The sequence below is a fragment of the Oreochromis niloticus genome, linkage group LG3 (genome assembly GCF_001858045.2).
Source record: "Oreochromis niloticus isolate F11D_XX linkage group LG3, O_niloticus_UMD_NMBU, whole genome shotgun sequence".
In the NCBI taxonomy this organism is placed as follows: Eukaryota; Metazoa; Chordata; class Actinopteri; order Cichliformes; family Cichlidae; genus Oreochromis; species Oreochromis niloticus.
In genome coordinates this window covers 46456701-46475585 of record NC_031967.2, presented here as the reverse complement: position 1 = coordinate 46475585, position 18885 = coordinate 46456701, and the positions used below count along the sequence as shown (strand labels likewise).

At 39.1% G+C, this 18885-nt stretch overlaps 1 protein-coding gene and 1 long non-coding RNA gene across 3 annotated transcripts; one reads left to right on the top strand and one right to left on the bottom strand.

Annotated features, from left to right (window-relative positions):
* The first annotated feature begins 782 nt into the window (after window positions 1–782).
* LOC112846503 (uncharacterized) lies at window positions 783–2250 on the top strand. Its single transcript, XR_003219510.1, has 4 exons — window positions 783–808; window positions 1114–1282; window positions 1619–1803; window positions 2053–2250. It is a non-coding gene; the product is annotated as an uncharacterized LOC112846503 (long non-coding RNA).
* Window positions 2251–8710: 6460 nt separating this feature from the next.
* On the bottom strand, window positions 8711–12000 carry LOC100692110 (ladderlectin). Of its 2 annotated transcripts, none has more exons than XM_005460626.3 (6): window positions 11439–12000; window positions 11333–11368; window positions 9910–10019; window positions 9670–9804; window positions 9188–9299; window positions 8711–9050 (listed from the first exon to the last, which is right to left on the bottom strand). In XM_005460626.3, the coding sequence occupies exons 1-6, from the start codon at window positions 11506–11508 to the stop codon at window positions 8983–8985; spliced, it is 531 nt and encodes a 176-aa protein (XP_005460683.1). In that variant the 5' UTR covers window positions 11509–12000; the 3' UTR covers window positions 8711–8982. The 2 variants fall into 2 exon arrangements, with proteins under 2 accessions (XP_005460683.1, XP_003455908.1); XM_003455860.4 differs by having other exon boundaries at window positions 11448–11994.
* Between the last annotated feature and the right edge of the window lie 6885 nt (window positions 12001–18885).

The following is an 18885-nucleotide window of genomic DNA, read 5'->3' as shown; positions in this document are numbered from 1 at the left end:
ACATATGCTCACCGATCTCAGTGCATCACGGCCGAAGACAATGGTATGGTGTCTCTCGGTCGGAAAATGCGGGGCTCTAAATAATGTAACTGGGCATGTTGTTTTACTCTTTAATGACTGTAATACAACGTCTCAACGTGAATAAAAATAAACATAAGTTGCACTTTAAGTGTTACCTTACTTCTGGAAGCAGATTGAGATGAACTTTCAGGCAGTTGATAACAACTAGAGCTAATGAAGGCTAACAGTTTAGCTCCACGCAGTACCTTTTAAAGTTCCCAGAAAACTGCAGCATTCGCCTGTTTACTCACTGCGACTACTTTTAACATGGAAGATAGCTGATAACCAGCGAACTTATGTGCAGCACAATTGGTTGCAAACTTATATCTAATACTTTTTCCAACTCAAAAACTTCAGTCGCTCTTTTCACCTGCCAGCACGCGACTACACCCACACATAGCAGCAACACAGAGCAGGTGGGTGGGACACACAGCGGCAGGCTGCTTTTCCATTGGTCAACACATACTGGGACCTGTGTATTCTGACTGGTTGGGCAGGCTGTCCATCTTTCCTCATATCTATAGCTTCTTAAAGTGGTACCCTCATTTTATGTGGGTTACATTGGACTACCTGCGCAACTTCGGAAGTGACCAGGTATCACCTCATGCAACGAGAAGGGTCTGGCTGCAGCCACTGGGGAGCACCATATTGCGACCTCCACAGTAACCGGAAACACGTGACCTCCACAGTAGGCGGAAATACGTTTCCTGCATGGATACAGTGGAAACCTTGCAAGTGGATCGTAAAGGTTGAGACAGAGTCTTTCATAAATTTGCCGTTAATAATTTCATAATTCTAGGAATCATTTAGTTTGCTTACACTGATTATATGGGCACTTTGTTAGCGTTACAACAACGGTCATAGCCCCGCGGTATCTAAACTTTAGTAAGGAATGTGTGTACTTTTGACACCTCTGGTTAGCATTTAGAGGTCAGTTTCAAACAAAGAATTTTCTCCCCAAATCTCTTACATGCTAACTGTAACGTGTTATTTCTGCTAAAACCTGAACTTAAATGTGTATATGTTGTTTATCTGTGTTTCTCTCTGTTTTAGATGCACATATCAATTTGGAATTCTGCCTCCAAGCCAGAATTGCAGGAATGCACAACATGTTGCAGAAGACTCTTTCACTGCCCTCTGTGCCCCACTTTCAGCCCTACTGTCAGGGCAAAGATTGAGGAGCATATAAATGGACACATTAAAAATGCTTTGCCTTTCAAAGGTATGTTGGTATCTAATATACCTCATAGTTAAAGTTATAAATATGCACTTCTTTTCAGCACCTCTGCAGTCTCTTTGTTGACTTAAAAGTTGCTTTTCACATTGTACAGTTAAATGCATTCATCAGCAAGAAAACAAAGTGTGTTTTCATTAAATATTTTTTTTTCCTGTTCACCACATTTCTTGACAGCTCTTGTGATCCATACCATTTTGCTTTCATTATTGAGGATGGCTTGGATGTTTTTGTTAATATGTGCAATCTGATTGTTAGATAAACTGATTGCATTCTATACAACTACATTTAAATTACATGTGGGTTTTTTTTTCTCTCTTACAGACAAAATGACATGCTGGTGCAGGCTGCCATGTAGGATGACAGGACACTTTCACTGCCCTGTCTGTAACATGATAATCATACGGCGTGGGGATATGGCAAGGCATTTATTGTCATGTCAGCATTCAGGACTGCTCCCCACTGAACTCTCCGAGGAGCCACACCTCCCTCTCGATGTCTTGTCTCCAGTATGTAAACCATTTTCTGAATCTTCGGTAGAACATTCATGTGCTCTTCCCTCTGTGCTAAATGAAACTGCGGCTTATGGAAAGTCCATGAAAAGGAAATGCCCTCACTGTGGTCTTAGTGTTCTTAAAAAAAGAAAAACTTCAAGGCTCACATGATGAGGAGGCATTCAAACAGATCAACAGATGTTTACATGGCCTGTCATCTGCTGTGTTTTTGTGTAGAGAAACTTCTTCCTCTTTGTTTTTCAGTTTGCAGAGGACATGGAGCTCTTTTTAAAAGCATGTGCTGACGAGCAGGGACTACGGGTCAATGCAATGTTTGACATTTAATGGACAGATGAAGGCACTGGCTGTTTGTTTGTGTTTTTAATGTGTTGTTGGGTTGTTTTCCAGTGTACAGAATTCCAGTTAAACTTATTACAAAATGTTGTTCACTTGTTTCCATGTCCATACTTATAGTAAAAATTTAAAGTGTAAATGTAACAGTATTGTTTATACTTGTAACTTCAAAATAAAAAGGTTACAGTTGCTATTAACATTAATGTATTACCCTGTAATCAATAATATTTTTATACATTTGTCGCATTAACCCTCTGGGCTCTATTCTGGCCATTTGTGGCCACTTCACTTCTTCTTTTTTTTGACCATTTTTGCTGTGTTAATGCAAATGGAATGAAAGGGTTTAGATGTTTTTCAGCTTTTGGCCACTTGAAACCCATTATGACATTTTTAAATTCCTTGTTATTGATAGTGCTAAATCATGCAATTTAGGTAAAATTGCTTTCATTCTAAACTCAACACATAAAAATTATGGTTGTTGTTTCTTTTTTTCTTTTTCTTTTTTTTTTTTTTTACCAAATTACATCATTTACCCATTTTGGCCAAACAACCCATTTCATGTAATATTCTTAGTTTCAAATAGGGGCATTTGATGGCTTACTACACTGCAATGGACCAAAAAAATGACACAGATGCTCAGATGCCAAAAAAAAAATTAATAGGAAGTTTTTCATGAAAACATTTGGACTTTATCACCTTTTTATCTGAAAAGTTACTGGTAATATATAAGCTATCTGGCATTTAAAGAGTAAAAAAAGAATATACATAAAATTTTGTTTTTTTTTGATGAAAAGGACTGGTGCTAATTTAAAGAGTCAAGTGGGTAAAAGTAGATAAATGTTTTAATAAATATACATTTTATAGGATTTTGTGAACACACACAAAGGGTGTATGGCAACGAACAAGCTGAGAGAGAGTTTTATATTTTTTGCTCTCCTTGAACAAAAATAACAGTGCATAATAATCAGTGTTTATGTTAATCAATTAGATGTTCCGGATTCTACTGTTAATAATACAGTGGTCCCTTGTTTATCACGGGAGTTATGTTCTAAAAATAACCTGTGGTAGGTGAAATCCGCGAAGTAGCCAGCTTTATTTTTTACAATTATTATAGATGTTTTACGACTGTAAAACCCCTCACTACATGCTTTATACACTTTTCTCAGACAGGCACGAACATTTTCTCTTTTGTTTAAACACTCTTAAAGTTCAAACCTTCGTAGAAACATAAGTCCAGTATTATAGAATGAAACCAAAAGGTGCCTTTGGCGGTGCAAAACGTTTCGTCGGCATTGTTGTGTTTGTTGGGGAGAAAACTTACAAACATACAGTACAGCACTTCAGAGTTACACTGCTAGTGATCGAAGATTTATGTAAATTCGACAAACTAAACGCACTATGTACTGTACAGCAGCGGTCCACAACCTTTTTTGCACCACGGACCAGTTTAATGTCAGACAATATTTTCACAGAGCGGCCTTTAAGGTGTCGTGGATAAATACAAAAAAATAATATAATAACAAATGCGAATTCACTGTGTAATTGTGTAACTTTATTAGCAGCGTCCTCCTGAAAACAACATTGAGAGTAACATCCTCCTCTCTGCTTCTTAATGCTCTCTGGTCACTATGGTAACGTGTAAATAGTTCTTTCAAAATAAGACACACAACTACAACACGGGAAAAGACCCAGGGAAACCGACTTAACGATAAAAACCCTAAAACCATACATTTCACACCCGAGCCTCAACTCTCGCGGCCCGATACCAAACGACTCACGGACTGGTACCGGCACGGCTGCTGTACAGGAGACACGGCACTAGATTGATTGACAATGGTCTACAGCAATCGAAACGTAGAACACAACACATGGACACTTTTGGCCATGAACAAGCTAAAGGCATGGTGATTTTTTTTTTAACAAACCCAGAGTGTTAAAAAACACTTAGAACCATGTTTATTTCTAAGCAGCATCAATAGTAACAAAAACACAATTTAGTTTTCACTGTCAAAGTCGATTTAACTGAAGTCACATGTTTCCTGTTCCTGTGGAGGTCACGTGTTTCCGGTTACTGTAGAGGTCATGTGTTTCTGGTTACTGTGGAGGTCGCAATATGGCGCTCCCCAGTGGCTGCAGCCAGGTGCTCTTGCATGCAAGTATTCTTTACTTTTTTGAGGAGTGTATATAGTCTGTCTCTCTCTGGCTAGCTACTGAGTCATCGAAAGGTTACCATAATTCTATTTGATTTTAAGATCAGTTGAGTTTTATTTATATAGCTCCAGTTTAGAACATCAGTTTTCTTATGGCTCATATGAGTTTAGCAGCCAAAGCAATCTTTTCTGTATGATTATGTATTGGGGTTACACTGCTCATAAGTTTAATCAGTGTAATTCAACACTGCAGATGATCAATCAACCATCATATAGCAGGAAGAAAATTTGAACATTATAAACAATAAAACCTACCAGGGGTTTTCCATGTTGTCTTATACAATTTTGTTTGTTTTTTTCTTTAGTATAATCAAGAATTTTTTTGATATTGCTTCATTTTGTTATTAATATTGTTATTATTTGCCTGCAATAATAGGTATTAATAATGCTCTCACAAATAATGAATGGTAGAAAGAAGGTAAACTGGGTGCTGATGTTCTTTTGTGTTAGCGTTCAGTCTCTCAAATCAACTGAAATGTATTTGAAATGTTGGCTGTTCCCTTTTGAAATATCTGAATTTGTTACTGTTGTACTAAATGTGAACATCACATTATTTGTGACCACACTGCAGCTACATAGATCATAACTTGTCCTCAGTCTGTGAATATCATTTTAGTTCCTTCCTGCATGAGGGGGGTGCTGTTTCTCCTGTTTTGTGTTTTCTATTACGTAAGCTCTAGCTCGCTGCAGGCCATTGGATGAAGACTGAAGGCACCTCCTCTCAACTGGGAATTGACTAGACTGGTTGAGCTCCACTTTCTTACAGACTATCAAACAGTGTGTGCTGTCACACAGAGGGAGCAGTGCTGTGCTAACAAGTGTTGTTGTGCCTACAAGAGCCAGATTAGAACCTTTATACATATTGCAATTTTTTTTGTGTGCAGCAATCTATATAACTGTAGGTGTGGAAAACTTTTTTTCTTCATTTTAGTGAGAAAGTTAAGCCACCATAAATTTTTTGTGTTACATTTGTTACATTTGTATTACTCACATGTTGTGTTATGTACAGATTTTCCCAAGACTGAACTGAAAGGTATCATGGCTGTAACGCTTTATTTTAGTAACTTTATATCCATTTAAAACATAATCAAAGGTAGTTCCTGAGCAACCTGGTTAGTGTTTATTTCTGAGCATACCTCACAGCTTTCTCCACTCAGAAGACACCAGCTAATGGAGATAGATGGGCCCTGAAGTCTGTCCTACTGAGGTACCTGATCCATCTAGATCAAAGAGAATCACTGTCACAGTACTAAGGTCTTTATCCAGCTAATTGCCCTGAGATGACTTACGTTGTGCTTTAAATCAATAGAATTGAAAAATTACCACAGATTCACCTGATCATCAAAAAAAGTTTTTTTTATTAAGCGGTTCTGTTAGTTATATGTACCGACAATCATTACAATAGGGAAAGCGATCATTTAAACATAGCATAACATAGCTTGGTTATTGGGATGCACCAAGCAAGTTACAGCTTGGATTGAATTATTTTAATACTAACTGCAAAAATTCCAAATGTATTTGTATTTGTAAAGATTTGTAAGTTCGTTCAAAAAGGTGATTGAGAAAAAAAAATTATCATCTTTTTTATACCACAGTTTACGCCTTGAAAAGAGCCTGGACCAGCCCTGGAGACCATCTTCACTTTTATGAGCAGCACAGATGGGGAGCCCCCGTATTCAGTTTGTTACTGTTACTAGGTCATAATTTGTATTGAGCGTGTGAATATAATTTTAGTTTCTCACCACATGAGGGTGGTGCTGTTCCTTCTGTTATGTGTCTTCTATATGTAAGCTCTATATCGCAGCAGACCATTGGATGAAGACTGAGGCCACCTCCTCTGAACTGGGGTTTGACTCGACTGGTTGAGCTCCACCTTCTTTTAGACTTTCAAACAGACTGTCCTTTCACATAGAGAGGGCAGTGTGGTGCTTTTTTCTGCCTAGAAGAGCAAGATTAGCAACTTTTCACTTATTGCAAATAATTTTACACAGCAATCCTGATAACCATAGGGGTGGAAATACGTTCTCTCTTCATTTTAGTGAGGATGTTAAGCCACCTGAATTTCTTTTATTGATTTCTTTCTTTTTTTTTTTTTTGGTGATAGGATAGGTAAGCCTGACCTGCCAAGAGGCCTTCACTTTCTTTGCTCTCTTTCTCACTCCGTCTTCTGCTCTCTCTTTCCTCCTCTGTCTGTGTCAGTGGTGACCGCTCCAAGTTCCCACACCTGATTATGCTACTTTGAGTTCTCTATACATGGCATCAATACAGATAGTGCAATGCTCAGAGAAACTGCAAAAACCCACAAGCTACACCTACAAGCCTAGTTTAACATATAAAATGGTGAAGCACATGACAGTACACCTATAAAAAGACTGAACAAGTATGGCTTGTTTGGAAGAGTTGCCATTACAAATCCTCTAAAAAAAACACGGAAGCAAAGCCTAGGTTTGAAAACTTTAATCTTAGTAAACCATAAGGCTTCCAGAACAATGTCCCTCATTTACTAATATGTGCATGCAAATATTCTCACCCTGTGCAAAAACGTTTGGACACCATATCACCGATTTTTCATACTCGGGCACTGGGCAACTTTGTTCTCTGATTCTCAGGATTGCCTAATCCTGACCGTTTATGTGATGCAGAATGTGTGAATTCAGTATTAGTATTAGTGTTAGTCTGCACCCTCCAATTACCACAATCCCTTGCACTGTGTACTAAAAAATAATGATGTAATGAACAATGGTAATTCAGGAAGCCAACTGTCAATCCCTGCTGTAGTACAGTTCTGTGATTCTTTTTTCGGAAGAGAAAACGTCCCCATTTTCCCAAACCTATCTCGAGTAATTTTTACATTTGTCTGCTTTTACATTGTATCAAGACCTCAGTGTTTTTTTCAGTTCTTTTTTCAGTGTAAGGGATTTTTAAGTGTAAATTCACAAAATGATTTTGCGTTAAGACCTCAAAATAGCTGCCATCATGCTTTATGCTTAACAAAACTGCTTAAATATTTATCTTTTAAAGAAATGTTTTTGCATGTTGTTTGGTCAGATAGAACATAACTTCTGCTGTTTTGTGAGCCATTTTGTCACTAAATGGCAAAGTTCAGTAATGATTAGGCATAGAATGTTTTTTCACACTGCTAGCATTAAATAAAAAACGTGTTAAAGATTAAACAACAATTCTTGTGAAAGACCATCAGCTTCAGTTTTGAAGAGTGTTACTTCTGCAAAATGATACTAATACTGTCTGCGAATTGATGATACAGAACTTTTAGAATGACAGCTATAATATTTTGTTTGAAGGAACCAGTTACCCTTGGTAACTGGTTCCTTCAAGGTACCACTAGGTCAAAGAGAGAACCCTATTGTTGGAGCAACATAAAGAAATACTGCAGACATATGCAGCACATGGAGCAACTGAGTTTGTCTGTGAATAAAGGTATCACTTTATCATTAATGGGCAAATCTAGAAGTTTGAATAGCTTATCAGAATGTCCTGAAGAGCAGTTAATGCTAGTCAGTCTGGTTGTCTCTATAGTATAAGTGCTTTCTTAATGGGTCAATGTACTGAATATTATAATAGTATAGAAGGAGATAAAGGAAAATAATATTCACATAAAAACACAATCATGGAGAAACTTGCTTGAAACATTTTTATTTTGCAAAAGGTCAGAAAGATATAGCTCCCAGGCCTCTGGTAGAGGAATTAATTTCACAGACAAAAGATATGAAGAGCCTTTAGGCAGTTCAACACTGGCATTTGAAATCTCTAAGGTTCAAAGCAGAAAACCTAGTTGTTGGCTTTCATTGTTTTATCTTTTAAACCATTCAGACATTTAACACTCAAATATTGTATTCTGATTTACCTCCACAATTAATTTGTAGACTGTAGATAGATTGTAGATTTGTAGTGCTGTTAGTGGTGATGATTCGTCTCCCCTGAACACTAGTTTGAATAGTGGAGGGGGTAATAGTTATTTTGCATGATTAAAGTACCTCCTGTGCATCAAAACCCCCCAACCAACCTCCAGCCCCAACAATTTCTTGCATGTTTTTAATCAATGTCATATCTGCTGTCACCAATGCCTCTTCTTTTCTGTATGGGGCTCTGTTTTCTCCATCTGTGGCTTTCCACATATGCACATGGAAGCACAGGTATGTCTCTGATTCATACCACCAAATATAAGTTACTGCAGTTAATGCAGGACCACTGCAGCCCTATATTAATTTTATATTTAATTCAAACATTTTTAACCACACCTCATGTGCATCAGTTCCTCCAATCCAAGTTCTTTTGTACACACACACAGACACACACACATTTCTAAAACACAAGTGAGGCAACACACAGCAATGCTTGAGAGTTTTATTATTGCAAAGAAGGAAGAGTTTACAGAGAAAAGATGTGCAAAGATGAGCAATACTTTTTACGGAAAAACTACTTTTCCACAGTTGATTATTTAGGCTAGGGTTTAGAACTAGGGTTGGGAGTGCCACTATTCATGACAGACTTTTTATTTTGTTGCAAAATTTTTATGCTAGAGACAAAAGATTAAAAAAATGTAAAGCCAAATGAAGAATGAAAAACAAAAGTCATTGCACACCTAACAGTGTGTATTTTGACAGAAATTTCACATTTTCTTAACACAAACAGAAGGTCGATGTACCTGACACCCTACATCATCCCAGCACTTGGAACCTGTGAGATCCAAAAGCAGAAATCAGTAAAATTCTACACAAATCAAAACCTGAAACAATCCTTTTGACTTTTACTTGTTATCATTTAAAATAATTCACACATTTATTAATCATGTGAAATACTGTGTTCTGGTTTACCGCTATGATTAATTTGCAGACACTGCTGGTTGTGCCTGTAATTATTCGGCTCTCCTCGGCACCAGTTTGAATAGCGAAAAGCCGTTCCATCAGACCAAAACCAAGCCTTCTCCTAGAAGAGAGAAATTGTGCATAGCACCGATTTTATTCACACCAAATAGTCAAGCCTACCCACTGTCTCAGCTGATGAGCTAACATTAATGCAAGCCCACATCATATCCTCTTAAACATTCATTTGTTAAATGTCACAGATACACTATTAAAGCTTCTTTAGCCTGTTTCTGCATTCTCTACATCTTCTACCACCAGGTCAGGTGTCTTTCATGGTGTTTCTGATTTAATCTATTATCATTGTCTGTTTCATTGTAAGTACTCTCCCTGTTGTAGGCTTTACATATATTCATTTAACATAGCAGGGAGGGTCTAGTTCAGAGTCATTGACAGATAAATAAATAGAAACAGTATAAGGCTCAACAAAATACCTCCTGTGCATCACTTCCTCCAATCCAAGTTTCTTGGTAGTCATGACTGGCAATCACTATAAGGTGCTGAATCATATGGTACTCTGTGCTGCTGTGTACAGATGCAAGGTTGGCCCCCATGGACAAGCAGTTTCTCTTCAATGGAGATGGAAAACAGGGAGCAACATCTGGACTCAGTTACAGTAAAAGGATATGGATTAAGCAAGTGTTTTGACGACAATACAAATGGAATAAACTTACCTCTGCTATAGCCCATGTGAAGCGCCTTGGAACGTAGAGGAAGCAGCGACCACGCAACATAGTCCAACCACCAGGACAATCCGAGGACCTCTTGACCAGGTGCCTTTTGACTGGGGGAAAAAAGTACACTTTTCCACGAGAGATCGAAATTACCAATACAATAATAAAACTAATTGTTTAGAGAGTATCAAACAAGAACTGAACTGTAGACGCCTTTAGGTTTGTGAAGAAGTCCAGCTGAACTGAAGAAGCCTCTTGGATGACAGGTGAAATGTCTTCGCAGACTTAAAGAAGTCCAGTTGCATTCTTTTGTCAACTTCTCTAAACTACCATGACCTCAACTGTTTTCAACTCAGCTCAGTGTCTTTTAAATACAAACTGCATGTTTGAATGTTTGTCCATACCTGTATCAGCATTGCTGCAGTCTGCTTTACAACCATTTGTAAAAAGAAGGGTCACACTTACGAGCTCACTGAAGTCAGGCATGATACAGTAATAGGATGCCACCTTTGCAACTAGCCAGCTCATTGAATCTCTTCCCTTATAGATGCTCCTAAACAAGTCAGTTGCAATTGTCAACTGATTATTCCAAAGTCAAAGTGTTTGCTCAACCAGAAAGTGGCACACCACATAATTACAGTGCTGAGGTGTATAAAAAGTAAGATTTCACAACACACTGCTGATTAAATAACATTAAGCTGCTTTTTTTGTTGTTATTTGTATGTTTTTATTAGAGAAAACAAATACCAAGTTACATGAAACAATGAAAAGTTAACAAGAAAAAACGTGTGAAAATGTATTGTCATAGGAATGTAGGAGCTCTAAATTGTGTGTAGCAAGGGAATGATTTCCTTGTGCCATTTTAAGATAGACATTAGTTGCCTTTATTTTATTTTATTTGTAGTCCATCATTGTAAATTTAAATGTTCAGGAGTGGTTTGGCGTTCCACTGTGCCATTCACACTGGCCTCAAAGCCAAGCAGAGAACAACTAGACTAAATCATTTATCTTGTAGTTTGTGATCACAAGAGTTCAAATGTGTAAATTTCTTTTCAGTTTAACCTTGAAAGGTGAACTCCAGTAATTTAAACTATTTAGTTTACACAGTTTTTTTCTTTTTTTTGCCCCTCTTTTGTTTGTTTTTCTCCTTAATGTATGACTCTAATCTAAATCTTAAAAATGTATTTTTTCCTTGTAAGTTTTTTATTTATTCATGTATATCTTTCTTTCTTATTAACCCAATAAAGTGACATAGAAAAAACATGTTTTGATGTTAAATCATTCAGGCATTTGGCCGCATGTAAATAGAAAATAAAGAGGACCTAAATTTCAAATCATGTTATGTAACTGCAGATGATATATATAATTAAGTAAAAACTTAAGGGGCACATTTTTGCAAAATTGTTGCAGTATGCTGACTGACCTGTTTGATTAGTTGCAGTCCTTCCTTCAGGGAGAACTGAAAAAAAGGACACTTGTTGAATCTTTTGCCACCATTTACAAATAAGACTGAACAGTGAAATACTCACAATACTCACCAGCAGCATGGGTCAGAATCATCACAGCACAAACAAACACACACACAGGAAACATCTTCATGGTGATACAGATGATACAGCAATGTTATAAAACTTCAGAAAATGTGTGGCAGAGGGGATGCAGAACGACCGCTTCTTCTTTCTTAGTATCAGCCTGTAGCTACAAACTTTGAAGGGAAAGCACAGATAATATATACAGGTTCTTATCCCTTCATCTATCACAACATGAGGAAGTGACACAGCCAAACACATAAAGAAAAAGCATTTTAGATAAAGCAAGATTGGAGCTTTGAATGTTTGATCCAGCAAGTTAATATCAACACCAAATATATTTTTTGCTTGTTTTTTTGTTGTTCGCTTGTTTTTGTGGGATTTGTGGCATTCCCCTGCATTGTGGTGAATTTTATGTATCTCTTTACACTTTTTCTGAATGCATTTATGGTGGAAATGGCCTCTAGTAATATAAACGAAAAAAATAAAAATAAAATCAGGCATTGGATAACAAGATTTACTATACAAACATGTCCAGAGTACTCTTTGGTCTTTTCATGTTGTTGGCAAACTGATGTACTTGATATTTATCATATATACTATATTAAATTTATGTGGATATAAATTTGATATTGTTGTTTCTGAAATAACAAAGATACAGTGCTAAACAATGGGTCATTTAGGCCATTGGTAGTTGTTTGCTGGGATACGTGATGGAATCATAATATTTGGTCAATATAAGAACATTTAAAAGCCGAACATGTCAAGATTTATTGCGTAACTCAATCAATGTAGGTGAAGATCTAAAAGACATTGTCCTAAAATTGCACCCAAGAGGGAGCCAAAATTAAACAAAAAACTAAACAAAAACAACAACTTCATTAAGGCTGATGAGACAGCCCTGGAATGCAAAACCAGTTAAATGCAAAGGAAACTCAATCCACAATGGTAATATATTGGACAGTGTGGCACTTTTGTACTGCATTCAAATAATTATCTTTCATCCCCATCATGATTTATTTTTCTGTCTTGCGTTTTCTCTGAGAGCTTGAAAGAATGAAAGACATAGACAATACTGTTTGATATTAAGATACACTACATATACATGAACCAAAATATCGGGTCACAATTTGTAAGATTTCACATGTTTTTAAAAGCCCATTTATTAAAAAGAAGCACCTCGCCATGTAGTCCGCCTTTACAAATATTTTTGAGTAAGTGAATGAGTCATTTTAAAAAGCTCACTGAATTTGAGCATGGTACTGTAATAGTATGCTGCCAAATATTTAAAATTATCATCAGTATTTTAACAGTGAAGGTGTCTTTTAGCTGAATTCCTGCTTGTGTGTGCCCTAGGGGAAGCCCACACATAGAGTGTGAGCATACTGTGGGTATCCTGCACATGCACAATTGTGCTTAGTGTGCCCCAAGTTGCCCTAACTTAGGTATCTTAAAAAGGTTTACTTAGTTTTTTTTTTTTTTTTTAATTCTGGGAACTAGTGTCCTCATACAGTCTGCTTCCTCCCTTGGAGCCTGTTTGAAAGGCAGACAAAATTGTTTTAAGGTAACTAATTAAACTAAACAAACATTGATAGCTTGGTTTAATTCTATACTGAATAAACAGAACATAGAGGTATTGAGTCTGATGACTCAGTATTTTTGTTTTAATCAATATTATCTTATGTTTTGGTTAAATTCTGGTTATGTCTTCTGCTAAGATTTTTAGTCCTTAGGTTTTGGTTCCTGTGTTTCATCTCTTATTTTGACAGTCCCTGTTCTGCATTTAGTCTCTGTCCCTATGTTTTCTCTGTGCCTGTCCTGGTCCTGCGTCTCCTGTCTAGTCATCCCTGTCTCTATGGTCCCTCTGTTTCCAAGTCAGTCATGTCTTTGTGTGAAGCCAGTCTTTGAGTCTGTGTCTGTGAGTGTGTTTCCTTTTTTACTTTGAAGGTCAATGAATTCTGTCTGCTCTCACAGCTAGAGATTGACGACGTACAGCATAAATGCTACGGCAAGGAGGAGTCAGGACGCCAGGTCATGGGGGAGATATCATCACCCCCACCCGAGATTGGGTACATAGCCCCAAGTGCGATAGGAGAAGGATCGTTGAGTGCGAGAGGAACTGACCTGAAAGATAGGATCATGGCCAAGCTTGAAACCTGGATCCCCCGTAGCCGGTTACGAAGATTACGTGAAGTACCCTCAGAAGGTCTGCTAGATGATGTTAATGCATGTCGGGGGAAATTTCCCAAATAGAAGGCTGCCAAAGTAAAACAGAGACACAGTGAGACAATATAATCAATCACATGTACATGGGTGAACGTCTCGAGAGAGAGAGTCACACAGTACACTTCTTTATTGCAGGTTATATAGGCATGTAGGTTACACAGCAGACGGAGGCAGTCTCCGCCTGTTCTCAGAATATAGATTGCTTAACTGACAAATGCATATCTTACTAAACATTCTGTCCGTACTATACTAAACGTCTGCTTAAGTGGAACTTTCCGTTCCTCTTTACACAGGAACTTGTCTTCACAGGCATTTGATAAGCATAGGCAAGGCTTCGTGTTTATCAGGGTGAATCGTCATTCAGAGTTTACACAATCACAAGCAAAGCATATTTGAATAATAAACAAAATCTTTTCACAATGCAGCACTACGGATGATACCTACAACCACGATTACCGACACTAACAAGCTGGTCTACACTACGGCAGCAGTGATCAGTAAGATGCTTGGCTACAAGTTGAACAGCCACAAGGGGCAGTACCCTCCATGGAGAAGAAGGCTAGAGGGCAAGATCAAAGTAGCACGAGGGAGGTTAGCCAACTAACGGAGTTGCAGAAAGGCGCGACAAAGAAGGTGCATAAGAAATACAGCAAGCTGTCCATACCTGAGGCCTTGGAAACTGCCAAGCAAAGACTCAGAGCCTTGGCCACCCGCTTGAGGAGGTACACCAGAGAGATAGAAGGCAGGAGAATAAACCAGCTGTTCTCCACAGAACCAGCAAAGGTGTACTCTCAGTGGCAAGGGAACAATAACAGAACAGCACCACCAAGGCTGGAGACGGAGCAATACTGGAAGAGCATATGGGAGAAAGACGCAACCCATAACGGCAATGCTCAGTGGCTAGTGGATCTGAGGGCAGACCATAGCGACCTCCCTGAACAGGGTCCAGTAACCATCACAGTGGCAGACATCCAAGAAAGGGTCTCCAGTATGAAGAGTTGGACAGCACCAGGGCCCGGCATGGTTCACGCCTACTGGCTGAAGAAGCTGACTGCACTCCATGAGCATCTGGCAGCACAAATGAACCAGCTGCTAGTTAACGAGAGACATCCTGATCCCCAAGGACCCCAAGAAGGGACTGGTCCCATCCAACTACCGACCAATAACCTGCCTCAGTACTACATGGAAGCTCCTGTCAGGCATCATATCAGCTAAGATGAACAGGCACATGGGTCAATACATGAGCGGGGCACAGAAAGGGATTGGCAAGAATACCAGAGGCGCAAAACACCAGCTACTGGTAGACAGAACAGTCAGCCGAGACTGCAAGACCAGACTGACCAACCTGTGCACTGCCTGGATTGATTACAAGAAGGCCTATGACTCAATGCTCCACAGCTGGATACTGGAATGCCTAGAATTGTACAAGATCAACAGGACCCTAAGAGCCTTCATCAGGAACTCAATGGGGATGTGGCGTACAACACTAGAGGCCAACTCCAAGCCCATAGCACAAGTCACCATCAAGTGCGGGAGCTACCAAGGAGATGCTCTGTCCCCACTGCTGTTCTGCATAGGCCTGAACCTCCTCAGTGAGATCATTAACAAGACTGGCTACGGATACCGACTACGGAACGGAGCGGTTGTCAGCCACCTCCTGTACATGGATGACATCAAGCTGTATGCCAAGAGTGAACAAGACATCGATTCACTGATCCACACTACCAGGCTATACAGCAATGACATTGGAATGTCGTTCGGACTGGAGAAGTGTAGTCGGATGGTAACAAAGAGAGGGAAGGTAGTCAGAACTGAGGGGATTGAACTACCAGAAGGCAACATTGCAGACATAGAGGACAGTTACAAGTACCTGGGGATCCCGCAAGCGAATGGGAACCATGAAGAGGCCGCTACGAAAGCTGCAACCACCAAGTACCTGCAGAGGGTCAGGCAAGTCCTGAGGAGTCAGCTGAACGGTAAGAACAAGATCCGGGCCATCAACACCTACGCCCTGCCCGTGATCAGGTACCCTGCTGGAGTAATAGGCTGGCCAAAGGAGGAGATAGAAGCCACTGACATAAAGACAAGAAAGCTCCTGACCATGCATGGAGGGTTTCACCCCAAGTCCAGCACCCTGAGGCTGTATGCTAAGCGGAAGGAAGGGGGCCGGGGACTGGTGAGTGTCAGCACCACAGTCCAGGATGAGACAAGAAACATCCACGAATACATCACGAAGATGCCCCCAACTGACAGCGTGCTCAGTGAATACCTCAGGCAGCAGAAACCCAAGAAAGAGGAGGAAGGCGAGGAACCATCATGGAAGGACAGGCCCCTGCACGGTATGTACCACCGGCAGATAGAGGAGGTGGCTGATATCCAGAAATCCTACCAGTGGCTGGACAAAGCTGGACTGAAAGACAGCACAGAGGCACTAATAATGGCAGCACAAGAACAAGCTCTGAGTACAAGATCCATAGAGGCTGGGGTCTATCACACCAGGCAAGACCCCAGGTGCAGGCTGTGTAAAGATGCCCCAGAGACAATCCAGCACATAACAGCAGGGTGCAAGATGCTAGCAGGCAAGGCATACATGGAACGCCATAACCAAGTGGCCGGCATAGTGTACAGGAACATCTGTGCCGAGTATAACCTGGAAGTCCCGAGGTCAAAATGGGAGATGCCCCCAAGGGTGATGGAGAATGACCGAGCTAAGATCCTGTGGGACTTCCAGATGCAGACGGACAAAATGGTGGTGGCTAACCAACCGGACATAGTGGTGGTAGACAAACAGAAGAAGACGGCCGTAGTGATCGATGTAGCGGTCCCGAATGACAGCAATATCAGGAAGAAGGAACACGAGAAGCTGGAGAAATACCAAGGGCTCAGAGAAGAGCTCGAGAGGATGTGGAGGGTGAAGGTAACGGTGGTCCCCGTGGTAATCGGAGCACTAGGTGCGGTGACTCCCAAGCTAGGCGAGTGGCTCCAGCAGATCCCGGGAACAACATCAGAGATCTCTGTCCAGAAGAGCGCAGTCCTGGGAACAGCTAAGATACTGCACATGACCCTCAAGCTCCCAGGCTTCTGGTAGAGGACCCGAGCTTGAAGGATAAACTGCCCGCAGGGGCGAGATGGGTGTTTTTTTTCTTTTATATATATGTATATATATAGATATAGAACACACATTTAGAAACTGAAAAAAGGGTATTTACTTTTAAAGTTTTTTTGTAGTTCATTCTATTGACATGCAACAAGTAATTAAATCCAGTTTTCCCGATTTCAGCCTGAATAAAAGAAAGCTAATGTTAAAGTCTATACAGTGAGTGGACATTGTGTTGTAAGTTTAACACATTTTTCATTTTGTTAATGTTTTGTAACTTGTACAGCTGTGTATGTCTTTTTTCCTGTGTCCATATAATATTTTATGGGACAGGAAAACGACAAACTTTAAAAAACATTTTAAAATATAAACTAAGCATTGTGAGCGTTCAGATTGATTTGTCTGCTTTAATGATTTAGTTTTTTTTTCCTGTAATGCTAAATATACTACAATACAAAAAGCCTTCATTTCCACTTCCTCTAAAGTGGTGATTAAAGAGCTTTTTTCAGCTGCTGTGTGGTTTTATGCCAGATGTTAAAATGTTAAAAATAGTCATTGTACACGTAGCTTAAGGGTCTTTTGTGTTTCTGAATAAAAAACCAAAAACCAAAACAAAACTACAATTATATATCATAATTGCATGCGATGAAGCAGCTAGTGTTTTTAAGAAAGCCAAAGATCATCATGGCTGTTTTTGCAGTATGTAAACATTTTGAAACTGAAGTTAATCAACAGAGATAATAAATGCAAATATTTCCCCAGTGATATTCAGTATGCTTTAGATGCAGTATGATCATTCAAGTGCACAAGTGCTTCATACTAAATTATCAGGAATTTTAAAACATAATAAAACGAAATTCACAAACATTTATGTACCCATTGTCAACACAGTTAAAAATGATGCGGTAAAGATAAAACCAAAACTCGTGTGACATGTCTCAACTTCACTTTTGAAGGCTGGTTTTAAAAGCTCCAACTTCTTCAAAATGTTACCAAAGCTGTTGGGTAACTGATGAAACCAAGATAGTTTATCTTCTAGTCACAGACCTATATGAGTTCCTTCCCTATCTTCATGTTTTGCATATTAAAGAAAAATAAACTTCAGTTACATCTGTTGGGCTTATTAAGGCAAACCATGCTGGAACAAAGACAACTAACTGCACGGCAAAACACAAGACAGACAATACACAAGACAGAGCTCTTTGTCTTCATACTCGCGAGGGAAGGCGGCCAAGGTCAAGAACTGCTCCCCTCACTTGAACCCAGCCAGCCTTGACTGACTTCCTCATCACTGCGTCTTTTAATGACAACAAGCAATCATACATGAATATGCAATTACAAATACACGTGACAGTCTTAAGCAGGCATATCTGAGCAACATCAGCGTCTGTATTCTGTGTGTGTATGCAAGTATGTGTTTTTCAGCCATACCATACATAGTCATACTTCCTTATCAACCTTTCCAGTTGCACCGAACAGGATTCGACTTTTCAATGACCTTAACATGTATATGAGGTATGCTGAAAAAGCAGAAGTGAGCGTCTCACTAAACTATAAAACCAGGACCTTGAAAAAGGTCATATCTCAAATGAACCTTTAAAGGTGTGAAGTCGTGCACCTTAGAAGAGCAGAACCTTGTGGTTTCTAAATGTGTAACGTAGCTCATATCTGCACAAAGCAGCATTCTAATTAGTGGAAAAACATTTTATCAACACACATTGACAACCATTTTAGGACTCATAGAAGCAATGATTATATATATTTTACCACAAATGACAATCTTAAAAAAAATCAACCCTCGCAACATCCTAACGGTTTTATCTAAATTCAGTGTTGCGTTATACAGAGGCAAAAATACAAAAAATAAAATAAAATAAAATAAAATACATTAAAATAAATGAAATAAAAAGGTGTCATTGTCCCCGAAAAAAACTTAACTGGACCTAACTGCATACGTATTTTTCTATTTTGGAGTGATGTTTAAAATGGATTGTTCAAATCCTACACAGAACAAGTGCAGAAACCAAGAATTCTTTTAAATTAGTTTATATAATGTGTTACATACAGGCCTGTAAGTTTGTCTTAACTTGAATTTTTGAGAATCACTCCTTCTAGCTCCTTACA

Bases quoted from the DNA above. Each gene is read 5' to 3' on its own strand.
- LOC100692110 (XM_005460626.3), bottom strand. From the start codon at position 11,508: ATGAAGATGTTTCCTGTGTGTGTGTTTGTTTGTGCTGTGATGATTCTG. The intron at 9,300-9,669 runs GTATTTTGTTGA...TCTCTCTTCTAG, and splicing joins GAGGAAGTGATGCACAGGAG to GAGAAGGCTTGGTTTTGGTC. The intron at 9,051-9,187 runs GTAAACCAGAAC...TGGATCTCACAG, and splicing joins TCTGCAAATTAATCATAGCG to GTTCCAAGTGCTGGGATGAT.